This window comes from Colius striatus, chromosome 12, assembly GCF_028858725.1.
Source record: "Colius striatus isolate bColStr4 chromosome 12, bColStr4.1.hap1, whole genome shotgun sequence".
Classification (NCBI taxonomy): Eukaryota; Metazoa; Chordata; class Aves; order Coliiformes; family Coliidae; genus Colius; species Colius striatus.
The window spans coordinates 8286787-8310153 of NC_084770.1; the positions used below are offsets into that span (position 1 = coordinate 8286787).

Here is a 23367-nt window from a genome sequence, read left to right on the forward strand (position 1 = left end):
TTGTTAATGTTTCATGCTTCACTGGACTTGCCAATTGTAGCTGCTCTGATTCCACCCCTGCTGCTTGTTTGACTGTCTGATGGCTCACGGCCAGGGCCTGGAGATTGTGAGTCAGGTTAATTCACAGCAGTGAACGCAGCATTAATAGTGCCTTTCATTTTTTAGGTATACAGTTAGGGAATAAGGAAATAGATTTCTTTCCCCTTAGATATGAAGCCTTTTGGAGAGGAGGGGATGTGAGTCTCCTGATTGTCATTGTGGCCATCCTATTTCTCAGAACAAGCCCAGTGGACATAATACCTAGTAATGAGTGTGCTGGGGTCATGCTGAGGCTGGACAGCACTGATGAAGCTTCATTTCAGGAGATGCTGGGCTACTCCACATCTCCAGTTACTTTGTAGTCGTCTCACTGTTGGATGCGTGTCTTAAGAGGTGGAGAGTTGATTTCACTTGGCCTTGCTGGCAGCTGCAGTCATACTTGACTTCATGCCATGGCACTGGACCTAGTATGGAGGGAGGTCTCTGCACTTACCATCACCCCCAGACTTGCTAGGGAATTTCAGATGCCCTCATATCTGGGGACCTGGCTGGCTGACATTGTGTTTATAATGGGATGTCCTCATCTTCCTTTGCACATTGTTCTCTGGTTGATGGGACTTGAGAATAATGTGCTTAGCTGAGTTAGGGGCAGGGAGCCCAGACAAGTTTTTGACAGTAGCAAAGCAAGGGCTGTGTGCTTGAGCTGTCCATCTGTGGGTTTCTAAGAGCTCTTTAACATAGTGTACATGCAGCTTCATCAGCAGTGCTCAAATGAATCCAAACATGGAGCAAACCCCAGACTTGCTGCTGCCAGCTGCCTCAGAGGTGTCCTCTGCGAAATGAGGGCACTGTGGAGCTCAGACACTTGGCAGCTTCCAGTGTACACACTGTGAATAGTTATCCAGTTTGGATAGGATAGTCAGCACAGGTTTAAGATGCAGCCCCTGTATTCACATGTAAGCTCCGCACTTTGCTGTCTTGTCCCAGGACATTGTCTCCACTTGCATTGTCCCTGTTTGTTTAACTTTGCAAACCCATGAGCTACTCGCAGGAGATCTCTGGAAGAGCATTTAGAAGATACAATATGCAATTGGCTTTTTTATTTGAGGAGTCCATGCTTTCTTTAGGAAGGTTTTAGTGGCCTGTCAATCAAAAAGGGTTACACAGTTGTTGCTACATTGTAGGAATGAAGCTCACCAGGGGAGACGAAACTTTTCTGGGGGTGGTGCAAGACTATCAAGAGAGGAGCAGCAGTGTTTTACCATGACCCTCCCACTCTATCCCCTGTATGCCAAGCATGTTTCTATCAACATGTTTCTTCTCAAACAAATATAGAAGTGTGTCTGGCTGTGGGTAAATGGAGTAAAAAACCCTAAAGTCCTCTTTTGCACATCTGCCTGCCTGAGGGGGATGGAGCAGCTTCATGACTGGTGAGACAGAGCTCAAATACGATGAGGATCAGAGCAGCGTATGAGCCTGTGCAGAAAGGAATTGGGAAGACTGGGATGTGCTTTCGTGAGCTTTTATTACAGCAGCAATCTTTATGCAAAAAATCTGCAGCTCTGAAATGCTCATCCTTGCTTCTATGCTGTTTGCCTTGTCTTGCTACTGCAGCTGTTCAGGCAGCTGTGCAGTGGACTTGCTCAGAGGCCTATTGCAGTTAAAAATAACACTTTCCTCCCTCTTTTTTTTTTTAAACTATCAGGAGTAAGTGCTCCTTCTTGACTATGTGGTGGTAAAAGTACAGCCCTAAATCTAGGCAGATTGTTTATGGCTCTGTATTGAGGTGGCTATGCTTTAGCTCTGACCTGAGACCTGAGAGTAGTGCTTAAACTTCTGAGTTGGATGTGCCTTTCCAGCAGGCCAGATGATGCTTGTTTTAAGCAGAAGATGGCTGTTCCACAATTGTGCTGTGAAGATGAGGTAGCATTAGAGACCACAGAAATAACACCTCTGTGGACAAGTTCCCTTTGCCCTATCCCATAACAACATGTTCATGACCACCAAGCACCCTGGGTGTGTCACCTGTGACTAGTACTGCTGCCTTCAACTCAGCTGTGGCTTTTCCAGATCAGTGGCTGAAGGTAACATTTCTGTATTTATACACAAATTTCCCCTGGAAGTGTTTCAGTGCTGTTTAGTGTTTTATATAATCTTTCTTTTTTTAAATAAGTTGCAATAGAAAAAAGCAACAACAAAACTGTAATTGCACCATCCAGAATTGTACTTGCTTAAAGTGAGTCACTATGAGAACCTATAACCATAATCTTTGTCCTCATCTCCACCCTGCTGTTTGTCACTCTCCTTCCTTGAAGCACTGCTCTGCTGTTAGAAGTTTTTGTCATCTGTGAAACACCCTCCAGTGCAGAAAGACTCAACCAAAAAGTTCTGTTGGATACAGTAATGGTTTATCTGACCTCTTACTCCACACAACTAGAAACCCTTCTAGATATTTTGTGAAAATACCTGAGTGCAGAGGAAGAATCTTGACACTTCTCTAGCTGAGCATGTGCATCAGTGTGAGCAGAGGGAAGGCTTGTGAGACTGAGACTCAGGAAGACACAGACACCTCTCATTTCCTTCTATTTTCCACCCTTTGTGATGATGGAAATGTTTCTTCTCTCTGAACCGTTTCATAAATGGATTCCTTATAAATTCCCCTTGTAGTTTTAGTACATTCTGGGGGTTTTGGGGTTATTTTCACATTCTCTTCTAGGGTGTCACTGTCCTATGCTAAAGAAAAACCTTGTTCTTCCCCAGAGGTTTTGCCTGGGAGTGCAATAGCTCTCTCTGTGGTGTTGGAAGCACCTCATAGTTCTCTGCTTTGTATGATTCAAATAGGAGATATTCCCCCTCCAGGTCCCGTTAAGCTGCTTATCTTGTCACGTTGAGGGGAAAACAAGTGACAGACCTCCCCAGCATAAATTTTTCAGTGTCTGTGCCTTAATTCCCCTTGAAGGAGATGGGAACCCTGCACTGTGCATGGCAGATGTGTAAAGTGAGGCCCCATCCTGCAGTTTTGGGGCACAGGTCACAATTTATCTTGGGTTTACTGAGAAGCTGATGTGTACCCCCCACCAAAAGACTGAACCAGATGCTATGTGTGTGCCCCTGTCCCAGTATGTATGTGACTTATGTTTTGTGGCTCTGCTGCCTATCAAAACAAGTTAAAAATAAACACTGGTGTTTTTCTACAGTGTGGGTAGAGCGTTCCTTTGAAAGTTCAAGTGTGAAAGTGATAGGCATTGGCAAAAATCCGCTACTTTCAGACTGGTGCCAAAGAGAGCTCGTCCCCTTCCCGTTCAGCTTGTCTCCAGGTCATTTTCAGCATGTCTTTAAGAAGTTGTGCTTATCCCTGCCATTGATCCTATATTTAGGTTCTAGGTACAAATCCACCATCTGCAATTGAAAAAGTCAATGAAGCTTACAAAAGACAACTGTAAAAGGATGCCTGAGCTGGTAGAAATGCTTGTGGCGAGAGTCATGAAGCTGTCTGCTTAGCTCTGCAGAGATGACAGTGTGTGTGTGCCTTTGTGCAGAGAAACTATTATTCTCAGGCCCTTTAACATGGCAAAGAATATCATAGCAAGCACATATGCTTGCCCTTAGTTTTAGTTGAGCGTGGGCACTGGTGTAAATCTGTGTGGAATACAAAGTTTTGTACACAAAGTCTAATCCAGTGGTGGCATGGGCAGCTCTGTTCTAAAGAAGCAGAGGTGGAGGGGAGAGTGGAGAAAACTGTTGATACAAACAGGGACAAAGAAGTGAGTGCATGCAAAAATAACCACAAGTGCAGGAGGGAAAAAAAACCCTACAGGTCCAGACCTTGGCTGGTGGTCAGTGTGTCAGAAGTCACTGTGTATGGATGCCCCCCCTGGCCCCCATAGCTCTTTTGATGTTTTGGGTGGGGTTTTTTTTTTTGCTCCTGGTGCTAATTCTCTTGACTCTCTTTCCCCATCCAGTGTGTCGTGACTTCGCTGTTCTGGAAGATCATACCTTGGCCCATAACTTACAGGAGCAAGAGAGTAAGTAACAATGGTCTTTGGAACACACTGAAGCAAATTTGTCCCAACAGATAGCTGACCTTTTTTTTGTTTTGTTTTGCTAAGAAAAATCCTCCCTGCTTTTATTTCACTTTTATTCTTTTAAATGGAATACATTTTATCATTGCTGTCTTCATTGTTCTGTAACACTACTCTGCATTCTGTCCCAGCTTGCATTGTACCCTGAAGATAGTTACATTTCATGTTTCAATTTTGTGCTCTCCTTTAGAGTTGAGTTTATGCCGTTTATGATAAAATTGCTTGTAGGACTGCACTTGAGGTTTTGTTGCTGTGTGAAGTTTTTAGAAATGGCTAGCAATTTTGGAAGCTTCAGGTTTCATAGGTTGAACTGATGTGCAACCAGAAGATAATCTCTTTGTTTGCTTGTTTCAGGTTGCTAATGCCTGCCTTTTGAAAGGAGGCTTTGTTTTAAGACATTTTGAGGTAGAGCAGCTGTACACTGAAAAGGCTTAAAAAGGAGAAAAAAATACAGCCATGAACTTCAAAGTGACTGGTGATTGGTTTTTTTAATATGCTTATCTGTTGCTTTGGATATATTTGCATTGCAGTTTCAGGTGTGGTGGCCTCTCTAATCTGCTTTAAGTGCCAAGACCATTAGTATCTACCAGTGCTAGGTGTTAATACCATGCCAGCTACTTGTGCCAAAGATGTGACCTTGCTGCTAGAACCTGAGACTGCTGAATTAAAGATGGCTCTCAGCTGCAGCTCATGTAGTCATCTTTTCTTGCAGGCAGTATCCATGTATGGTAAAGGGCTTGCTGTTGTACTCAGTTGATCTGTTGCTAAATTTAAACATAGTGAGATTCTGGAACTGGTTATGTTGAGAGTGACATGAGTTTCCTGCTCTAGAGGTTCTTGAGAATGAATTAGAGAACCATCCATCAGAAGTGGTTTAGGTTCAGCTCATCCTTCCTGGCCTCTGGTGGTCCCTTCCAGACTCACTTTATTAACCTAAGATAACCAGAAAATGAAATTAAAAGCCTAAAAAGCATTACCTATAAACCTGGATGTGATTAAGGTATTCAGATCATGTTTTGGTAACAACACCCATATACAGCCTCCTCAGTGCTGAAATGAGGCAGTCTCAAGCTGGTAGCATAATTTCAGTTCAGGACTTCCCCACCTTTAGGGATACTACATGGTGTTTTCCTGCCAGGAACCATCTTCCTTTCTGGCCTGGAATCTCCCACCCACTTGCTCTGTCTTGTCACGTGAAGTTCTTCAGGCTGATTTGGGGGTTCTTGCCTGTGCTTATTTCCAGTTGAGCATCACTTGGCAACAAATGTTCAGCGTAATCGTCTGGTACAACATGACTTGCAGATGGCCAAGCAACTGCAAGAAGAAGAGGATCTGAAAGCACGTGCTCAAATCCAAAAACACCGGAAAGACTTGTGAGTGTGGGATGGAACTGTTGAAATGCTGATCCTGTTTGGTCAGAGCACTGAAATCAGCTGCCTTGATTTGGGTGATTGACAGTATGTGGAGTTTGGGTTGATCAGCCTTTTGCTTTTGCTTCCTTTTTCTTTTGACTATCTACTGTGGCCCAGGATCAGTTGGTGGAGATGAGTGTTGGGGACCGAGGCTTATCTTGCAGTCACTGCCTTCTGCAGCAGTGGTGAGAGGCTATTTATTGAGCAATCCAATTTCCTCTGCAGGTTTGCTCAGGCCCCACACACCAGATTTAACCCTGTGGCCTGTGATTTGGCTTTGTGTGCCATGCCTCCTAGGCTTTGGAGCTGGTTTCTTTTGGTTTGGTTGTTTTTTTTAGGGAGGAGCAGGGCATTTGAGGGTGTTTTTTTGTCTTCCCCCCTAGTCTCTTACAGTCTGTGTGATGTAACAAATGGATTGTGGGAGAGAGCTCAGTCAGATCCCAACAATGGGGGATAGCAGCTTGCTTTCTGATGAGGCTCCCTGCAAATGCAGGATCTGCAGGGCAGGATTGTCTCCCGGCAGCTCTGCTGCCTCCTGGCTTTTGTCATGGTCTGTGATGCCACCCACCAGGTACAGCTGTTGGTGGTTCACAAACTCTGGGTGGCTCATCTGGGAGAGATAGCAATGGAGTAGAAGAGCTCTGTATTGCAGATGTGTGAGATCTAGAACTGGCTTCAAAGGAGCTGCTCATAAAAGCTTTGAAGTTGGGGCATGACAAATCAGCTACTGTTTTTAATGTTCCCAGCATACTGAGGAATCACTGTGTAGACAAATGTGTGTACCTCAAGTCTGCTTTCTTTCAATGATTTTGTCTTTGTTACCAATTAGAGATGTGAGCATGTATATGACAACATAAAAGTTAATTTTGTATGACACAGATGATTCCGTTTTGTTACTTGCTGGGAACTGCAAACAATTTTCTTGTTGTAGTAATCTGTAAAATGGGATTCATGAACTTTGTGAGCCAAGTTATAGGCAGAACTACTGACGCAAAATGTTGTGTCAGCAGCAGTTCCGCTCCTGAAAGTGTGAGCTCTTTTGTAAGAACAGTAAAAGAAGTGCATCCTTTTGAAACTGGATCTTTGGCTTCCTTAATTCTTTACATGTTTCCACTGTCTCTTCCTTGTGCAAGATCAGCATGTTCCGGCAACAGAATGATCCTCCTTGCTGTTGCTTTCTGTATTGTCTAGGACAGTTTGACATTGAAAGATGATGGAGGGGTAAAGGGGCAGAACTGAGTGATCTTTAGAAACATTTTAAAAAACCTGTAAAAAAAGCTCTTCAAATTTCTGTGCTTTCTTCTGTCTTTCAAATCCTAGATTCAGAAATGAGAGAGAATGGAAATAACTTTTCTCTTTTTAAGAATTCAGGGAAGCATCAAACTTTTTTTTTCATGCTTCTTTAAAAGCACCTCTCACATCTAACTGAGCAGTCTGCACACTGCCAAGTGTAGTAGCAAGGCTGCTAAAATAGCTGTCATAAATACCATGCAAATATGCTCTTTCCTTGCTTTACTCCCAGTACAGTGCTGATTCTCTTACACTAATGTGAACAGTTCTTTCAAATGGTTCCCTTAAACCCTTTCATTTTTTTTCCCTCATCTGGCAACAATTAGTTGCTACAGCCAACATGAATGGAAGCTTCCTGATCACACTGACTTCTTTCTCTTTTTCCTAAACTGATGTGGAGTTTCCCTGATGCTATTAATGCTCCTGGCTGTCCAGGAATGAAGGACATGCAGGTGTGATGTTCAGGGATGGTGACATGTTGCTCTGCCTCATTTCTGGGAACTGATGGACACTTGAACTCACACTAAAGAAACTGAGGAAGAGCTGTCAAAGTTTTTTAACCTGTTTTCTTAGGCCCAGTCAAGTTGAAACATTAGCTTAGATGATTAGTTAGTCCAGTCCCAGTATTTAATTACCACTGAGCAATAACACCCAAAATCTAATCCTTTGTTGCTGTTCAGTGGTTCTTTGATACAATGTGTTGCAAAATGCGTGCCATCGGGAGCAAGAAAATACTGCTGCTTTTGCATTGCTTCTAGTGTTTCTTTTTCACAAATGGAGAGGCAGTGACCTTGCTGCCCTGGCTCTGAAAGACGATTAGCTGGCTCCTGTTTGTCCTCAATAAGATGTATTTTAAGCTTTTCGCAAGTCACTTGGTGCTGATGAACTTGGCACCTTAGCTCTGCTCACAGGTGCTGAGGGAACTGGAGATGTGCAATGCCTTGATATGTCTGACCTTTCTAACTTATTTTCTACCTGGATTTGTGTTCTCTGAGGTTGGGGTCGTAAGGGATCCACTGCCTTAGGTCCACTGACAGCCTGTTGCCCAGGATTTGCATATTCAACTATTGTTTTTCTGGGACTGTGGTCCCCTGATAGTGACAGGTTTGCCAAGGTTCCCTTTTACATGGTAGGTTCTTGATCTAGATTTGCTGCTGTGTGACCTCATGTGCCTTCAAAGATATCTCTTCCTGGAGTCAAATGAAACACACACAGTCACACACATAAAGTCTTTTTATTACCTGGATGAGAGAAACTGATGTCTGAAGGTGTTTGACCAGACTTACAAACACTGGAATTCATGTGTGCCTTCCAGGGCATTGCTGAAAGTTGGTCAGTTTATGGATACATGTGTAGATCCAAGTGTTTGAGCATGGTGATCTGGGAAAGGGAAAGAAATGTCATGTTGTGACACTGAGTTGGGGGGTTCATAAGTGTTTGGGAAAAGGGATATAAATAACATGCAGTACCCAACTGCAGATCTGCTTCCAAGGAGCTGTTCCCAGAAATAAAGAAGCTCTTTTTTTCTTCCCTCCAACTGCATGTTCCTTTTTCTTCCCTATGACAGATTAATTTTTGGTGACATTTATCCTCTAAACCCTCTTCTTGTCACAGTGTCCTTCCTCCTCACCCTAATCCACATATCCACTCCTTCCACTTCTCTTGTTCTTCACTTTCTATAAAAGAAGGTTCTGTGGTGACACTGATTGCTCCAATCATGCCACTTCTCTGTTTTGCTACTGAAGTGCTCATCTGCACTACTCACATCCTAGATGCCCTGTCCCTTGCCTTCAAGTTCAGTAGGTCACTACTAAAGCTTAGAACTAGTTGCTCCAGCCCATGTGGCCCAGCTTTGACATAGCTGAACCTGCTTCTCTGGAAATATTTGCTTGACTTCCATAATATGCTCTTGATAGTCCTCCCATCACCTATCTAATCATTGCCAGCATATTCTTCAAGAGATTTTATCCTAATAAAGCAAGCTCTGCCTGTTGCTGTTCCCATTCTTATCTCTTTCTGTACCTTTCCTTTCAGTAGACTCAATTGCAGAGATTGCTTTTTTTTTTTTGAACCTGCTTAGAGCTGGCTTTTGTCTCAATTCCAACACTCCTGAAAGACAGAGCTCTTAATGTTTCTTCAAAAGTCCCCCAGTCCTCTTCTGGGGGATTCCCTAAGGAACCCCATGACATCATTCCAGCCTGTTACCTGGTTGCAGAGCCTGTGGCTGGGTATGGCACAGATCTTGCAGATGCTTTCCGTATGACATGCTTGAAATGCAGCCTTCCTGCTCTATCCACACAGACCAAACTCTCATGTCACGTCTCAACAACTGATATCTCTTCTTCTGCCCCTTGTTCATGCAATATAGTGTTGCTCCTGCATCTGCAGTACATGACTGCTCATTTTGACCTCTTGTTTTGGCATGTGTTGCTTTTTTGTCTCTTGGCACCGGTTCTGCCTCTGTCTCATCCCACTTCAGTGGCATTTTTTGTTCATTACTGAACTGCTGCCTCCAGTTTCTACTTGACCTAATTACTTCACTTTGCTATCAGCATTTCTGTACTTTCTTCTTCTTGGCTTTCCCGTGAAAACCACTTCCCAGAAATGCCTACATTAACTGTACCCCAACTCCCTCCATTGGCACTACATGTACAAAAACTCAGCAGAATTAGACTGTAGAGACTCCTATGTGCTACCTGTGCCTGCACTATCCTACGGTGCCTACCTCCTTTCTTAGCAAAATGAATATTTTCTCTTGCTTTATACTCTTATTGGTGAATATTTTGGGAGCTATTTTCTAAATTTGTCCAGCATTAAGTACAGAGAGTCCTGATTGAGGATTCAAAGGCTCTATACTAATACTGAGTAAGAATTCTTTTGTGTAAATCAGATGATTCTTTAGTTCTTTTATTCCTTTCTCCAGGCTGACTGATGCCTGTGATTTTGGCTGCCTATAATCCTTGTCTCCTTGCCTTCTAGAGAGCGACAGGACTGTGAGATTGCTCAGGAAATCCAAGTGAAGCTGGTATTTGAAGCAGAGCAGCGCCGCAGGCAAGAGGAAAAAGATGAGGTAACCTTTGAAGCTGCACGGATAGCAGGGCTATTTGTAGCAGCCCTTTTGGTGCAGACATTTCTCAGCTGTTAGCCACAGGACTTGGCTTGCACCTTGTCAGTCCCGGTCCCCACAGATTTCAGCATGCACAGAGATTTTTGAGGCATCTTGTTACGGAAATAAGATACAGTCCTAGTCCTCATGCTCAAGGGTCACAGGGTTGTTGATGCCAGTGGCCTTGCTAATGAAGAGGGCAAGTAATATGTGGGTTTTGTTGAGGTGTTTATTACCCTGGTCTAGAAAAGTGTAATTGCTTATGTAGTTTGAGATCTCTCTTTCTCAAATGCAACAAGACAGGACCAAGAAAGATTCAAACTCTCTCATCGGTGCAACATCTTCAGCTAGACCCTCAGCTCAGCCTTCCATCTCTGGCTTTTCTATTACCTTCTTTCATCTTCACTTTAATCTCTCACAGCATGAATGCTTAGTTGCAGTATCTTGTTAGCAGATTCCTTTTGTGATTTCGGAATATTGGTCTGCTGCTGTTGCTTGAGAGTGTGCAGTGCAATTTGTCCATGGTACTCAAAGGATGTTGATTACTTTGTGTTAGCCTGTCAGTTTGGGTATTTGAGAAAGCCAGAGGGAAAGAACACTTCGGAGAGCCTGGAGTGTGGCCCCATTTTTGATTACAGATAGTTTCCTGTGAAGTCTGGGTAGTCCTTAAGATGCCTGACAGGCACCTGGTGGCATTTTTCTCTAGAGGAACAGCTTGAATGCAAGGCTGTGTTTCATAGAAGAGCCTGAAATAAGAATCTATCCTTGCCTGACAGATGCATCAGTTTGCTTGTGCAAGAGCTCATTTTCTCTTTACACCATTAAGTCTAAGCAAGTACCAAGAGGCTGCCCAGGCAAATGTAGAGCTCTAAAGAGGAGTTTGTGGCACCGGGGGTGGGAGGAACACTCTGGATAAAGGATTTGTGCTATAAATGTGACCATCTGCCTCATTTTTTATCAAGAAGATGGAGGGGATGCAATACTACTCATGTTAGCTGTGGGAATTGCACCTTTCCTTTCTGCTTTAATGTAGAGAGCTGCTGGGATGTTTGCAATCTGACAGCAGGTCCCTGCAACAAACCTGGTGCTAATCATCTTGTGCTGTTGGGAGCAATTTTCAAATGAGTATTGGCTCAAAGCAAGGAGAAAAAGTCATAAATATTCTTTCTCTTCCTGCTGTTATGTGGGAAGTTCCCAAGCATGGCCTGAGGCTGCAGCTAGGTACTCAGGTGTGGCACTACTGCCCATCCTTGTGTCAGTGCTTCTGGAGAGCTTGAATCCATCCTGCTTCCCTCCCACAGTCTCCCCACAACATTATTTCTTTGGAGTGGGCTCCTGTGCTGAGACAGAGCCTGAGTGATGTGAGTGAGGCTGTGCAGTGCCCCAGGGCTTTGTCAGCTGACAGTGACAAAAGTCAGTACTCCTTCTGTAGCCCTTGGCACAGCATCTGTACACACCCTGCAGGACAGTCTGTATTATGCTGGTACTGGCCCCATGCTGGACTTGCATTTGTCACACATGAGGATGCAGCAACTGCCTGGCTTATGTGACAGCTCTCTGATATCAGTAGTGGCTAGCAGTATTATGCCAGTGCTCTGCTTGAGGCAGATCCAGTCTAGTGTACAAGGTTTTTAAATGAAGCACTAAGCCTACTTGCTTACAAGTCCAGTTTGTAAGAAATGGTTTGTGTGGGTTTGCAAGTCCTGAGCTGTCTTGGAGATAATGTACTTAAGCCCATATATTTATAGACTTACAGTATTTGCTAGAAGAGATTAACCTTGTCATGGGAAGGGTTTTTTTTAAATTGTTTTGCTAAAGAGCCTGTGGCATCCACAGATCCTTCACAAAGCTGGTTACTGAGCAGATCTGATCTGAATCCTGAAATAATAGTTTAGAATCATAGAATCGTTTTAGTTGGAAAAGACCATTAAGATCATTAAGTCCAACCACTCACCTTACACTACCAAGCCCATCACTAAACCATGGCCCTCAGCACCTCAGCTACACAGCTTTTAAGTACCTCCAGGGATGGGGACTCCACTACCTCCCTGGGCAGCCTGGGACAGGGTCTAACAACCCTCTCTGTGAAAAAGTTCTTCCTCATGTCCAATCTAAACCTGCTCTGGTACAACTTGAAGCCATTTCCTTGTGCCATATCACCCTTTACTGGGGGAAAAATGACCAATCCCTACCTCACTGTAGACTCATTTCAGGTAGTTGTAGAGGGTGATCATGTCTCCCCTCAGCCTTCCAGGGTAAACAAGCCCCCTTCCCTCACCCACTTCTCATCAGACTTGTGCTCCAGATGCTTCACCAGCTTTGTTGTCTGTCTCTGGGCACACTCCAGCACCTCAGCGTCTTTCTTGTAGTGAGAGACCCAAACCAAACACAGTTATTTGGGATGCAGCCTTACCAGCACTGATTACAAGAGTTCAATCACTACCCTGGTCCTGCTGGTTAAACTGTTTCTGATACAAATCAGAATGCCATTGACCTTCTTGGCCACCTGGGCTTGAACTTGAGAGTGCTTGTAATTAAACACCCATCCAATGTCCTCCAGTGCTGGCTTTGCTCTGGAGGGTGTTGGCTCTTAGTTTGCATTTCAGTGATGCCTTTCCTGCCTGTAATGTACACTTGACATATATGGCTGAGGATTAGGGAGACTTAAATGAATAGCATCCAAAGAGCCCTGCTGGTATCTTCCAGCTTTGCTTTCCAGTTTCAGACTAGCTCCACTGACTCACAAGCCTCTGGGCCTCAAATGAGCAAGCCCCAGGGAGCTGTTTGCTGTTGCTAGGCCTTGTTGATCCATTAGTCATCTCGAAGGAAAACCAATTAGGAAAAATGGACTGCTGTTCTCTTTGATGGTGTATCTACCAAAACTGCAACAGAAAATAAATGACTGCAGTCCCCACAGTGCCTCTGCCTTTTGCATAGTCTACTCTTCCTAACGTCCCTTTCGATTTTCTTTGCTTTCAGCCTCTGTCTGTCAAATTGATGCATTTCCCTTCCTGGCATCCTATAGTCCCTGTAAATTACAGCTAGTTTGAAGTGAGTTCATGACTTACTCTGGGAACTCCTTTCAGTCAAAAATGTCTTCAGTGGGAGACAATCTTTGCCTCTGTGGAGTCTGGGAGAAGGTCCAGCCCACTCGTGCAAGCGTATGTGCACTTGTGTGACTTCCAGATCCTTACTGAAAGCCTGGGGTTGTGCACACAGTCCTTCTGCTTTCCTTTGGCCTTAGGGAGTTGCAGACTTGTGTGCAGACAGAACAGGAACTTACAAGTCTGCCATGGGGTTGTAAATTTAGCAGAGGACCTGGGTGACCTTGGATACTGGTTACTGAAGTGATCCTTTGCATCAGCTACTAAGTGGGAAGCCCCATCCAACCTGGAGGCTGAGTTTGAGAGTAACCCTGTCGTCTGAAAAATCAGACTATGGGGATTTTTACAAGTAGGTAAAGAATTAGAATAAAATCTGGAAGGTTTTTTTTGAGGGGAATGATAATGTCTATTTTCTTCCATCTCTGCAGGATATTGCCCGTCTCCTCCAACAGAGAGAACTGCAGGAAGAAAAAAAGCGCAAGAAACACTACCCAGAATCCCAGGGACACGCAGTCTATGAAGACAGCTATTATGCAGAAAGTGGAGGTATGTTACTGCTAGATAAGGGATTGAGGTCATGGCAGTATAGGTGAACCCGGCCATATGGCACCTCTGTTGCGGAGATTCCCTTTATCCAACAATCCTACATTCAGCTCTGGAGCACCACATTGGTTCCAGGGTTGAGATCAGACTTCGATCTAGAATCAGAAAGCATAAAGAAAAAAAGTGGAGATGACGACCTATAGGGCAGGGATAGTGTGTGTGATGTGTATATGTGCCAGCACACCCACACATGCATGTTTTAAAAGGCCTTATGGAAAAAGCCAGTAGCTGATGGTACTGATAGGCCACAGTTACTTCTGTGTAACACCGCAAGCGTGTGGGGGAGAAGTGCAGCTGCAATGCCACGCTTGCAGTCCAAGAGAGACAGCTCCATGTGCTCCTCTGTGATGGTGGCAGGGCTAAGTGCATAAAGGAAGAAATGCTGGTTCATGGAACAGTCTTTCTAAAGTAACTCCTTGCAGGTATGTATCCAGGCATTAAAATTAGCACAACCGCTTTGAATGACTTACTGAATAACAAGGTCATCTCCACGGAGTGTCTCTGCTGTGATTGTCATCTGGGACTGAACATTGTGGAAAAGATGTGACTCACAGTGCTTATTGCTTTCTCTTGGTCGGCTTTTATGAGTGAATACAGACTTTCTTTAAATTGCAAAGGGAGAATCAGGGTGTCTTCAATTATGGAGCAATCTGGGGATGGCTTTGCTGTGCGCTGGTGGTGGTTCTTGTGTTCTTTCTTGAAAAAAACATGTGGTAGGGAAGAGACAGGCTGCTGTTGTTTAACAGATTGTGAAGATGAAGGTCAAACATCCTCTTTTTCATTTTGACACCTATGCTGTTGGCAATTTTAAGTGTCTTTTATTTGGACGTACACAAAGCATTTTCATTTCATTTGGGAACAGTTTCAAGGATGACCAAGAAAACACAAAGCACAAAGTGCAAAACAGTTACCAAGTAGAAACTTCATGACCACAAGTCCTGCCATGTAAATAGAGCTAGGAAAGACTTTGGAGAGTCCTACAGCTAACCCACGCTTCAGTTTTTCAGAATTAAATGTGCCTTAATAAAATACACCATAGACAATAGTGTTGCTGTGTGAAGGTGGTGCTACAGGATGGATTTGTATAACAGAAACTGGCTGACAAAAGCCCATGACTCTCTGAACTGAGAGTGTGGATTTGGAGAGCAGGATGTCTTGTCTAGTTTGTCTTCCTGCAATAACCTGTGGTCTCAAAGGTGAGGTAGAAGGTGTTTTGCCTAACCTTTCATAGTAGTTCTGCTCTTGATTCTGTGCTTTTTAAAAACTAGAAAGGACTCAAGTGGATTCTGATGCCTGGATTTCCAAGGCAATTGATCTAGAATGTCTTGAATGCTGGGGCACCATTTGGTTAAGCTTCAGCATCCTTGGTTTGTATTGTCCTCGTTACTTAGACAAAAAAAGCCCTTGTTTGAGCTTTAGTCTGTCTTGAGACTGAACAAAAATGTATTCACATCCAGGAGGAATGTGAATGAGGACTATTGCTCCCAAGCAATGTGAGCTCTTAAAAAGTGGAAAAATAAACATGAAAAAAATAGAATTCTTCCCAGAAGTATCTGTGCCATGAAAAACATTTCTGTGTTTGCTCAGTCACTTGCTGCTTGAGAGAGTAACACCAGGACCTAAAGAGTGTTTATATGGCCCTTACGAAAGGTGCCCCAGGAACCAGCATCTGCTGAGGAATTAACTGCCCTGAGATACCCCAAAGCCAGTCTTCTGCTTGGGCTGCCTGGTGTGGTTGTGTTACCCACAGCAATCCTTCCCAGCAATGCTTTGCTGTTTCATGATCTCCTGCTCTCTGCTGCTGTATTTATTGATCTTTCCTTAATGACAAAATTGAATTAATTCTCAGACCCTTATTATTATTGTTCAAACTGACTCTTGCTTTCAGACTCTGGTCTCTGTTGTTCAGTAAGTCACTTAGATTGTTTTATTGGATGTTTGTTTTCTCTAGCTTGTGATCTAAAGCTCAACAGGAACTACTGTGGTTACTCTTAGAGTTCTTGGATTTTTAAAAATATACCTGTTCTGAACAAAAGTCACACAGATTTGTTTTCAAGGGGGATTTTCTGTAGGCTGTTTTTTTTTCTGGCTCTGGAAAAGTTTTATTCTGAACAGAATGACTTGAAGGGAACATTCAGTTTTGGTGTGGTGTTTTGGGGATTTTTTATCTTTTTCTCCCCCTGAAATCTAGATGGTTAAGGAAGACAGAGCTATTTATTAAAACAGAATACAGTTTGTGTGCAGTGAAATCTATTTTAAATATTTTCTAGGTACTATAAAAAAACCTCTCAGCAGTGGAAAAGGAAATTCTTCAGCTGCTGGCTTTTGGTTTTGGGTTATTTTTTTTTTTGAGGTAGTTTTTGTTTCAAATTGGCCTCTGCTTCAAAGCAATTTATTTTTCTTCAGAAATACCCCTTCATTCTGAAAAGCTGCTGTAGAGAGATAATTGTTCACTTAGTGCAACAACTGTAATGACATTTTTCTTAGCAAATAGGTTGATTGGAAACTAAATTGATCAGCAGATTGTATCCAGGCAGACTGCTGCATCCTCGTGGTTGTGTCAGCTTTGTTACTGAAACTAGAAGCAAAGAAAATTTCCACCTGCTTTCTGGAAAGCACGGAGGAAACAACCCCACTAAGCTGCTGAGTCAACAGCTTTTCCAGCTACATTGCTGAGGTCAGGAGCTGGGGTTTTGTGAAGTCTTATCCTGCCTGTGAATTTTTCTAGCGCTCTCTGCAGTCGAGGCCTAAACTTTTATTTAGACAATGAGTAAGCGCAGGCCCTGAAACTTCTGGATCTGCAAGAGATACACAAGAGCCTGTGGTGGAAGATACTTGGATACTGCAGCCATCCACCATCTCATTCTTGCTTTTGTATTAAAAAAAACTATACTCCCATCCCACTTGTCTCTTTCTCTTCTGCTTTATGTGGATCTGGCCCTGAAGGTGAGGTTGTTTTTTTTTCTGTGAAAACCCTTGTGCCAGAAGCTAAGTCAAGGCACTGGTGCTCATCAACCAGAATCCAACCTGACCATCTACGAGGCTCCTCCTGGCCTTGTGTCTCCTCTGTGTTGCCTCCCAGCCTCACCTGCATCTTACACCCTCCTTTGCAAGCCTTTCTCTGGGGATTTTGGTATCCTGTAGCAGTGACATGTCACCAGCTCTGCTGGCTGTTTTTCAGCCCCAGTGGCATCAGTATAAGTCTTTCATCTCTGTATTGGCTTGTTCTTGTCTTAGGAGGTACTCGACCATGCTTTTGGGCTGGACCTTCATCTCCAACCCTGTTGCCTCCCTTGCAGTCCTGCTGCTAGCCAGGGTGCCGTTTCAACTCTGTCCGCCGTTCTATCCTACAACTATTCATCCTTCTTTCTGATATCATGCTTCGCCTTTGTTTCCAGCTTCTTGCATCAAGCTCCCCTATCTGCACACTGTGAGTCTGGCCTCACTGAGCCACCATTAACCCCCTCCTCACTAACCCGCTTGTTGTTTGTCCCCCCGTTGCCCAGAGGCCCCCTGGGGTGAGCCCAGGGAGCAGGTGTGTGAGCATCGCAGGGCACGTGGTGGTGATGGGCGCAGGCCCCAGCAGAGACAGCCCCAAGAAGCTCCCTCACCGGTGTCTGACGGTGCCCCCGCACACGGGCGTTCTGCCTCGGAGCAGCCTCGGAGGCCTCCTCGGCAGAGGGAGCCCAGCAATGGCCATCAGCAGGAGTGGATATCAGCCAGCCAGGGAAGGTCCAGGAGACATCCCAGCCTTGACCTGGAAAGGAAGGCTGAGCACGATGCCTCTGAGCGCAGCAATAGCTGGGAGCTGCATGAGAGGGGAGCAGCCAGCAGGGAGAAAGCACGGAGACCTCTCAGTCTTGACCTGGAGTCAGAACGTGGACTTGCAGACCAGCACAACAGGAAGCCAACAAGGCAAGATAGAGAAAAGCACCTTCCACTTCTTGAGCTGGACCTGGAGGCTGAGCAGGAGAGCTGGCATCGGGGTGGCAGCCAGCTGACACGCCCCAAAAAACACAAACCTCGTCATGAGGGCCGCTCATCGCACAGGACAGTGCGTGACGAGAAGCTCCATGATGCTGAATCTAGAGATGATCATAGAAGTGGCGAGGAGAGAGACTGCAAAAGGGCAGGACACAAGAGACATTCCCCCTCCACACATGCTGTGACCCAGGGGAGGGTCAGAGACTACCAGCGACACTCAGGTAACCAAGTGATGGGGAAGGTGTATGTACATGTGGGGATGGACCTTTGCGTGCCTCATCCTGGGGTCTCAAATCTGTGGTGTTTTCTTTTGAAGATGTTTCTCTCCAGTATCTATCTGTACATGGTGAATCCTGCCCATGTTTCTCTCTTTGCTGAGTTTCTTCTTATCTGCTAACGTTCCTGCTCAGTTTATTTCTTGACATGTTCCATGGCATCAGAGAGGATGAGTAAGAATGTATTGTTGGAAATGGTGCTCTTGGTATCCCGCATTTAAGAGAAAAAATAGACCCAAAAAACCCCAAAACTGAACCAACCAGCTTTTATTTTCCTGATCGATTTTGGGTTGTGGTCTCCTTGCGCAGGATCAAAACCAGCAACTAACCCCTAAATGTTATGATTACACTTGTATTTTGCTGACTCGGGATGCAGGGCTGTAAGTGTGGACAGTTTGCTTAAGCACCAACAACCCAGCAATTTCTGTCCACTTAGTGAGAACCTTACTGGCAACATAATCAACCCACTTCTGGCAAAGTTCAGTAGTGGCACTAGGTGTCTGACTGGGCTCTTTTGTAAGGTGGAGTTCTTGTCAAATTCTGCACAAATGTATTATTCTGGGAAACATGTACCTGTGTAGTTTTTGCTGTTCAGTAATACTTGGACTAGTGGGTTTTAAATATAAAGATTCATCTTTCTGCTTTTAAAACCACACTGGGGGTTGGGGATAACTTGTCTCTTAGTGAAAGTAGTTGTTTAGAGACTTGAATCTATGTCCGTCCCACTGTGGGAAACTTGTGCTTTAGGTCATCTATCTGGTCTTCCTTGGATAAGGTGGGGATGATAATGTCTGTCTCTGGAGATGCTGGGAGAATTCTTTTTCGTCTTCATCCTGCAGCTATTTACCTTTGGGTATGTGGAGGGTGTTAATCAGACTTCTACATATATATTCAGTAGATTGTGAGTTGCTCTGGTACAATGTGGGTCCAAGTGACTCAGTATCACATCACATTGAGTCAAATAGCCAGAAGCTCACATCCTGTTCCTGTGGGCCCTGGTCAGGGTAGGCTTTGTGCTCCCTTGAGAGTGAGCAGAAGCGATGTGGAAGTAATGTTTGTTGTTGTCTTCTGGGCAAATGAAGCCTGGCACTGATCAGCGTGTGAGAAAAACTCAGCCTCAGGCTGCCCAGCAAACAATTCCTGGAAATCTATTCTTTATAGAAGTAGTGCTGTACAGGAGCCTGTTGGCCACACTGTTGTTAATTCCAACCTGGTAAAACTTTGTCTTGACCTTGGAAGCACTATGAATAATTGAACTTTGACCAGGTTGGTGCTTTTTGCCAGTTTCTGTGCTGGTCAGAGATTGCAGCTCTTCACAGCTTGAATTGATCAAAGTGTACAGGGAAAGGCCAGGTCATATGCTTAATCATAACATGCCAGGGCTGAAGTTTTCTTTATGCTAAGTTAATTTGTAAGAGGAGTGTTAATTCCCTAAGATAATCAGTTGATTCCAACAAAACAAAATGCAGAAAAAAACACAGGCCTCCTTTAATACCTGGAAAAGAGGTGGTTTCCTATTCCACAGTTCTGTTCTGGGTTGATGCATGAAGTCTGTGACCCTCTGCAGTTTGAAGCCTTCAGGACACTTGGTGAACTATGATGGTAGATGGTTGGTAGAAGCGAAGAAAGCTTTATGAGGCCAGTTGGCTACTTCAATGGGGTTTTTTCCCTTAGTCTTACAAGATGGGAAGGAAACTGATAGGTGGTCCAGTAGATGTAACAGGTATTTATAGCACATGTGCAAGTGATGTAGCTGCAAGCATGAAAGTTTTGAGTGAAACTGTCTGGATTTGAGGTGAAAGACAGACATCTGGAGTGTTTGTATATTCTGAATATAAAGCAGGAAGCTCATTTAGATGTCCAAGATGTCTGAACAGCACAGTTCAGACTGCAAATGGAAGGAGAAGGCATTCATTGTACGCAAGTGAAGTCATGCATTTTATAACAAGCATACAGTGAGGCTCCTTTGATGAAGAGACTCTCAAAATGTAATATTTTAAATCACTTGGAGATAGTTTAACATTAAAATAAACAAAAAATAAAACTCAAAGCAAGAACTGAACCTTTTATGAACTTAAAGAATGTTTACTTGGCTGTTTTCTCTTTGTGAATGGTAAAATTTGTGGGTCAGCCCGAGGAAGAGATTATCTGAAACCTTATGTGAGCCTGCCCCAGGCAACTTTTGCAGCCCATGCTGCTCAAGCAGTGTGTTCACAGACTGCTGTGCTCATAACAAATGTTGGGCTGCCTTCTGCTGCCCAGTTTTCCCAGTGTATCTGTATCAACACAGAGTGAGAAAAAATTAAGATTACTTTGCTAGTATTCCTGTATCAGCAAAGACTGCTTTGAGATTCTCTCTCAAAGAGCTCTTCTGCCACTTAGCTGCATTTGTCATGTATGACACACTGTGTCAGATATTTCTATATGCACAGAGAAACCTCCCTAAGGTGTGTACTGCACCTCAGCTGAAGGTACTCTCAAACCAGCTCCCTGGCAGGTATGCTGTCGTGGTTGCTGGTTCCCTTGAGTGGATCTTTTGCAGGTGGTTGAGGAGATGGTGGGACTTTCTTTCCAAACCATTTGGAACATGGTTGAGCTGATTGTTTTCTCTCACAATTCTATAGGCACTAAGTTGAGGGGGACAGAACCAGCCCTGTATGATACACCCCGAAGGGAACAGGAGTTGTCTGATGAAGAGATTGCTCGGAAGCTGCAGGAGGAAGAGCTCCTGGTAAGTAGAGAGGGTGAATTAGTCAACTCAAAGGGACTAAAGTAGCCAATGATATATCATAATGACTTTTAAGACCTAAGGTCTTGCTACCGTGCATTCTGGTAATTGTCTTCCATACTCAAACACAGGGAGTGAGAGTGACAGCTGGCATCCAGCTAGTAGAGCCCTAGTTTCTTGAATAAACATCCAAAAATTAGGTGATCAAAGCAGAGTGATATTAAATGAATGTTGCTTGGTGAACAATGGCCTGTAGTCAATATGATCAGCCTAGAAGTGAGGCAGGTCAGTGCCTACCTTTGAGAGAGAGAAAGCAGCAAGGTGGGCAGTGTGTTTGTGTTGTGATGTGGCCTAGCAGATAGATGAGGGCAAAATTCAGCTGAAAAGCTGAAATGACAGTTTGGTGTTGGGTTGTGGGGTAAATGTTGAGGTGGCTTACATTTGAAAAGGATGGTAGAGCATCAGTATAGGCACCTACTTGCCCTGCCCAGTAGGTTAATAATTCAGAGGTGTTAGTCTTTTGTCTCTGTTCCCTGCCTTTCCCTTCCACTCTCCCATGTTGTTTCTTTTCAGGCTAATGAGGCAGATCAGAAGGCAGCTCAAGTAGCTCAAGATGAGGTGAGCAAGAAGTCAAATGTTGTGGTATTTCTTTACTTGTGGAAAATGCTAAACTCCACTGTCCCTTCTGACCCTCAAGTTGTTCATTTCCTTCCTTGTAGAGGACCCTCAGGGCTGTGATGGGATTTAGTCCTAACTGTAACCATGGCAAAAGGAAGAAGTTCACGGCTCTTGTAACTGAGCCCCAAGGGAGACTATCAGAGATACTGTGAGATGACCCCTGCTTTGAGGGAAAAGGGATAGCGGTCAGAAAGGCTCTGCAAACACAGTTCTGGCAAATCAAGCATCCACTGGGAATGCTGCATTTAGTCAGTCTTAATTCTACCCTATCACTTATTTCTGACTGTGGATGGATGAGATCCTGGCTTTGCACCCTTCCCATTCAGCAGCTGTCCATAGGAAAAGGGTTTAAATAACTGAAACCACAAGAGCAATAAAACAGCCTGACACACTTTCTGAATTGTCCTTTCTAGGAAATTGCCCGACTCTTGATGGCTGAGGAGAAAAAGGCTTTCAAGAAAGAGAAGGAGAGAGAAAAGTCTTCCTTTGAAAAGAGGAGGCATGATCAAGACTGGAGGGTATGTCAAGCTTCAGAAGATGCCACAAATTATGCATTAGAATGTTATTCCCTTTTCCAGAGGGAGCTGAGGGGATGTGGTGAGAATAAAAGGAGTGAAGCAGGCTCTTGCATCCAAGGGATCTTGCTACCTATTACTCTGCTGCTTCCCAACCGTTTTTGGAGCCACTTCCTTGGCTAGATGCTCTTTGGCTTCAGCATTAAACAAGATAAGCCGTGGGCTCTGGAACTGGAGGTTGATGATGAATGTCACAGCATCTTCTGGTCTCCTTCAAGCACCATTAGTCTTCCTGGTGCAGGATCTTCCCTCTGCTGAAATCCTGGCTGTAGCAATCAAAGCAGTAGTTAGTTCTGGTTGTGCACAGGTCTAAGGACAATGCAGCTACTCAAGTTGTCACTCTGCTAATTGAGTCTGTAATGAAAGTTTTGAGTGTATCAAGCCTAGGCTTTTGTATGAGGGATACTACAGAAGCCTTGTCTAGCCAACAGGGAAGGTGATAGGCAGCAGATCTCATGTTCTGCACTGGTGACGTGCTAGAAGGAGGTATCATGTTAATCTTGGGGCCAATTTGAGACAGCACTGATGTATTCAGCCTCTTTACTGTGTTTGAGTGGTTGCAGGAGCACAGCTGCAGCTGGTCCCTTGTGCTTGTCCCAGCATGTGCAGAGTCATTACACACTGACTGCATTTGACCTCAGCTTTGGGACAGGTTCCACAGCGCTGTCTCATATTTAGTGCAAAAATTGAGTTTGACCCAGCAAGGCTGAGTTTCATTTACTGGAAACTAGTCCTGATACTGGTGTTTGCACTTGTCTGACTGTAGTGAGTTGTGTCTATAAACTGAGCACAAAAGGGCTGTGTGCAGCTGGGTCAGCCTTTGCACTGGCTGGTGTCTTGCAAGGCACACAGCTGAGCTGCTTTCCCTTCTTCTCATCAGCATGAGGCAAGTGACTCCACACGCTCGAGGTCAAGAGAAGGGCCTGAAACTCAGCGACACAAAGGTGACAGATCTTCAAGGTGAGTCCCAACTGGCTGATAAAAGTGGGGAAATAGAGTTGGGGAAGCTGCTCAGAAGCTGAGTCCTAGGGAGGAGTTGTGGTGCAACCATCCTGACCCACCTGCAAAGGACTTGTTAGTGAGCAGAGGTTTTAGCACTGAAAAGAAATGGAGGACACAGAGCTGGTGAGGAGTTCAATGACACAGCAGTCACTCTGCTCGTGGCAGTTATCGGTACCAATCTCCCTGCCTGGCCATGACGGAGATTGATGAGCTTGTGCAGTGACATTTGTTAAATGGCAGAGAAACACTGAGAGAGTTAAAGAGCTTCTGGGGATGTGAAACCAAATGTCATCTCAGGGCAGGAAGGGGTAATCACAATGGTGTTTGCACAGCTGCTCCCTTGAGTCCTAGCTCTCATTTAAGTCCTGTACCTTACTGCTGCTGCTGTGTGTGAGCACCTCCCCTGCAAGCAAGTACGTTTTGCTTTGGGGACTTCACCCCAGAGATGATAGGAATGTGCTGTAGCCCAGTGCTGCTTCTCAATCACTT

General features: G+C 44.4%; 1 protein-coding gene across 2 annotated transcripts in view; it reads left to right on the forward strand.

Moving 5' to 3' along the window:
- Positions 1 to 23367, forward strand: part of CCDC50 (coiled-coil domain containing 50) — a 44005-nt gene that overhangs the window by 12938 nt on the left and 7700 nt on the right. The window contains exons 2-10 of one of the 2 annotated variants that reach the window (XM_062005760.1): positions 4002 to 4064; positions 5365 to 5494; positions 9803 to 9893; positions 13462 to 13579; positions 17143 to 17841; positions 20520 to 20626; positions 21197 to 21241; positions 21715 to 21819; positions 22757 to 22836. In XM_062005760.1, coding sequence (XP_061861744.1) covers positions 4002 to 4064; positions 5365 to 5494; positions 9803 to 9893; positions 13462 to 13579; positions 17143 to 17841; positions 20520 to 20626; positions 21197 to 21241; positions 21715 to 21819; positions 22757 to 22836 — 1438 coding nt within the window. The remainder of the gene's footprint in view (positions 1 to 4001; positions 4065 to 5364; positions 5495 to 9802; positions 9894 to 13461; positions 13580 to 17142; positions 17842 to 20519; positions 20627 to 21196; positions 21242 to 21714; positions 21820 to 22756; positions 22837 to 23367) is intronic. The other variant, XM_062005762.1, reaches the window with a different exon arrangement.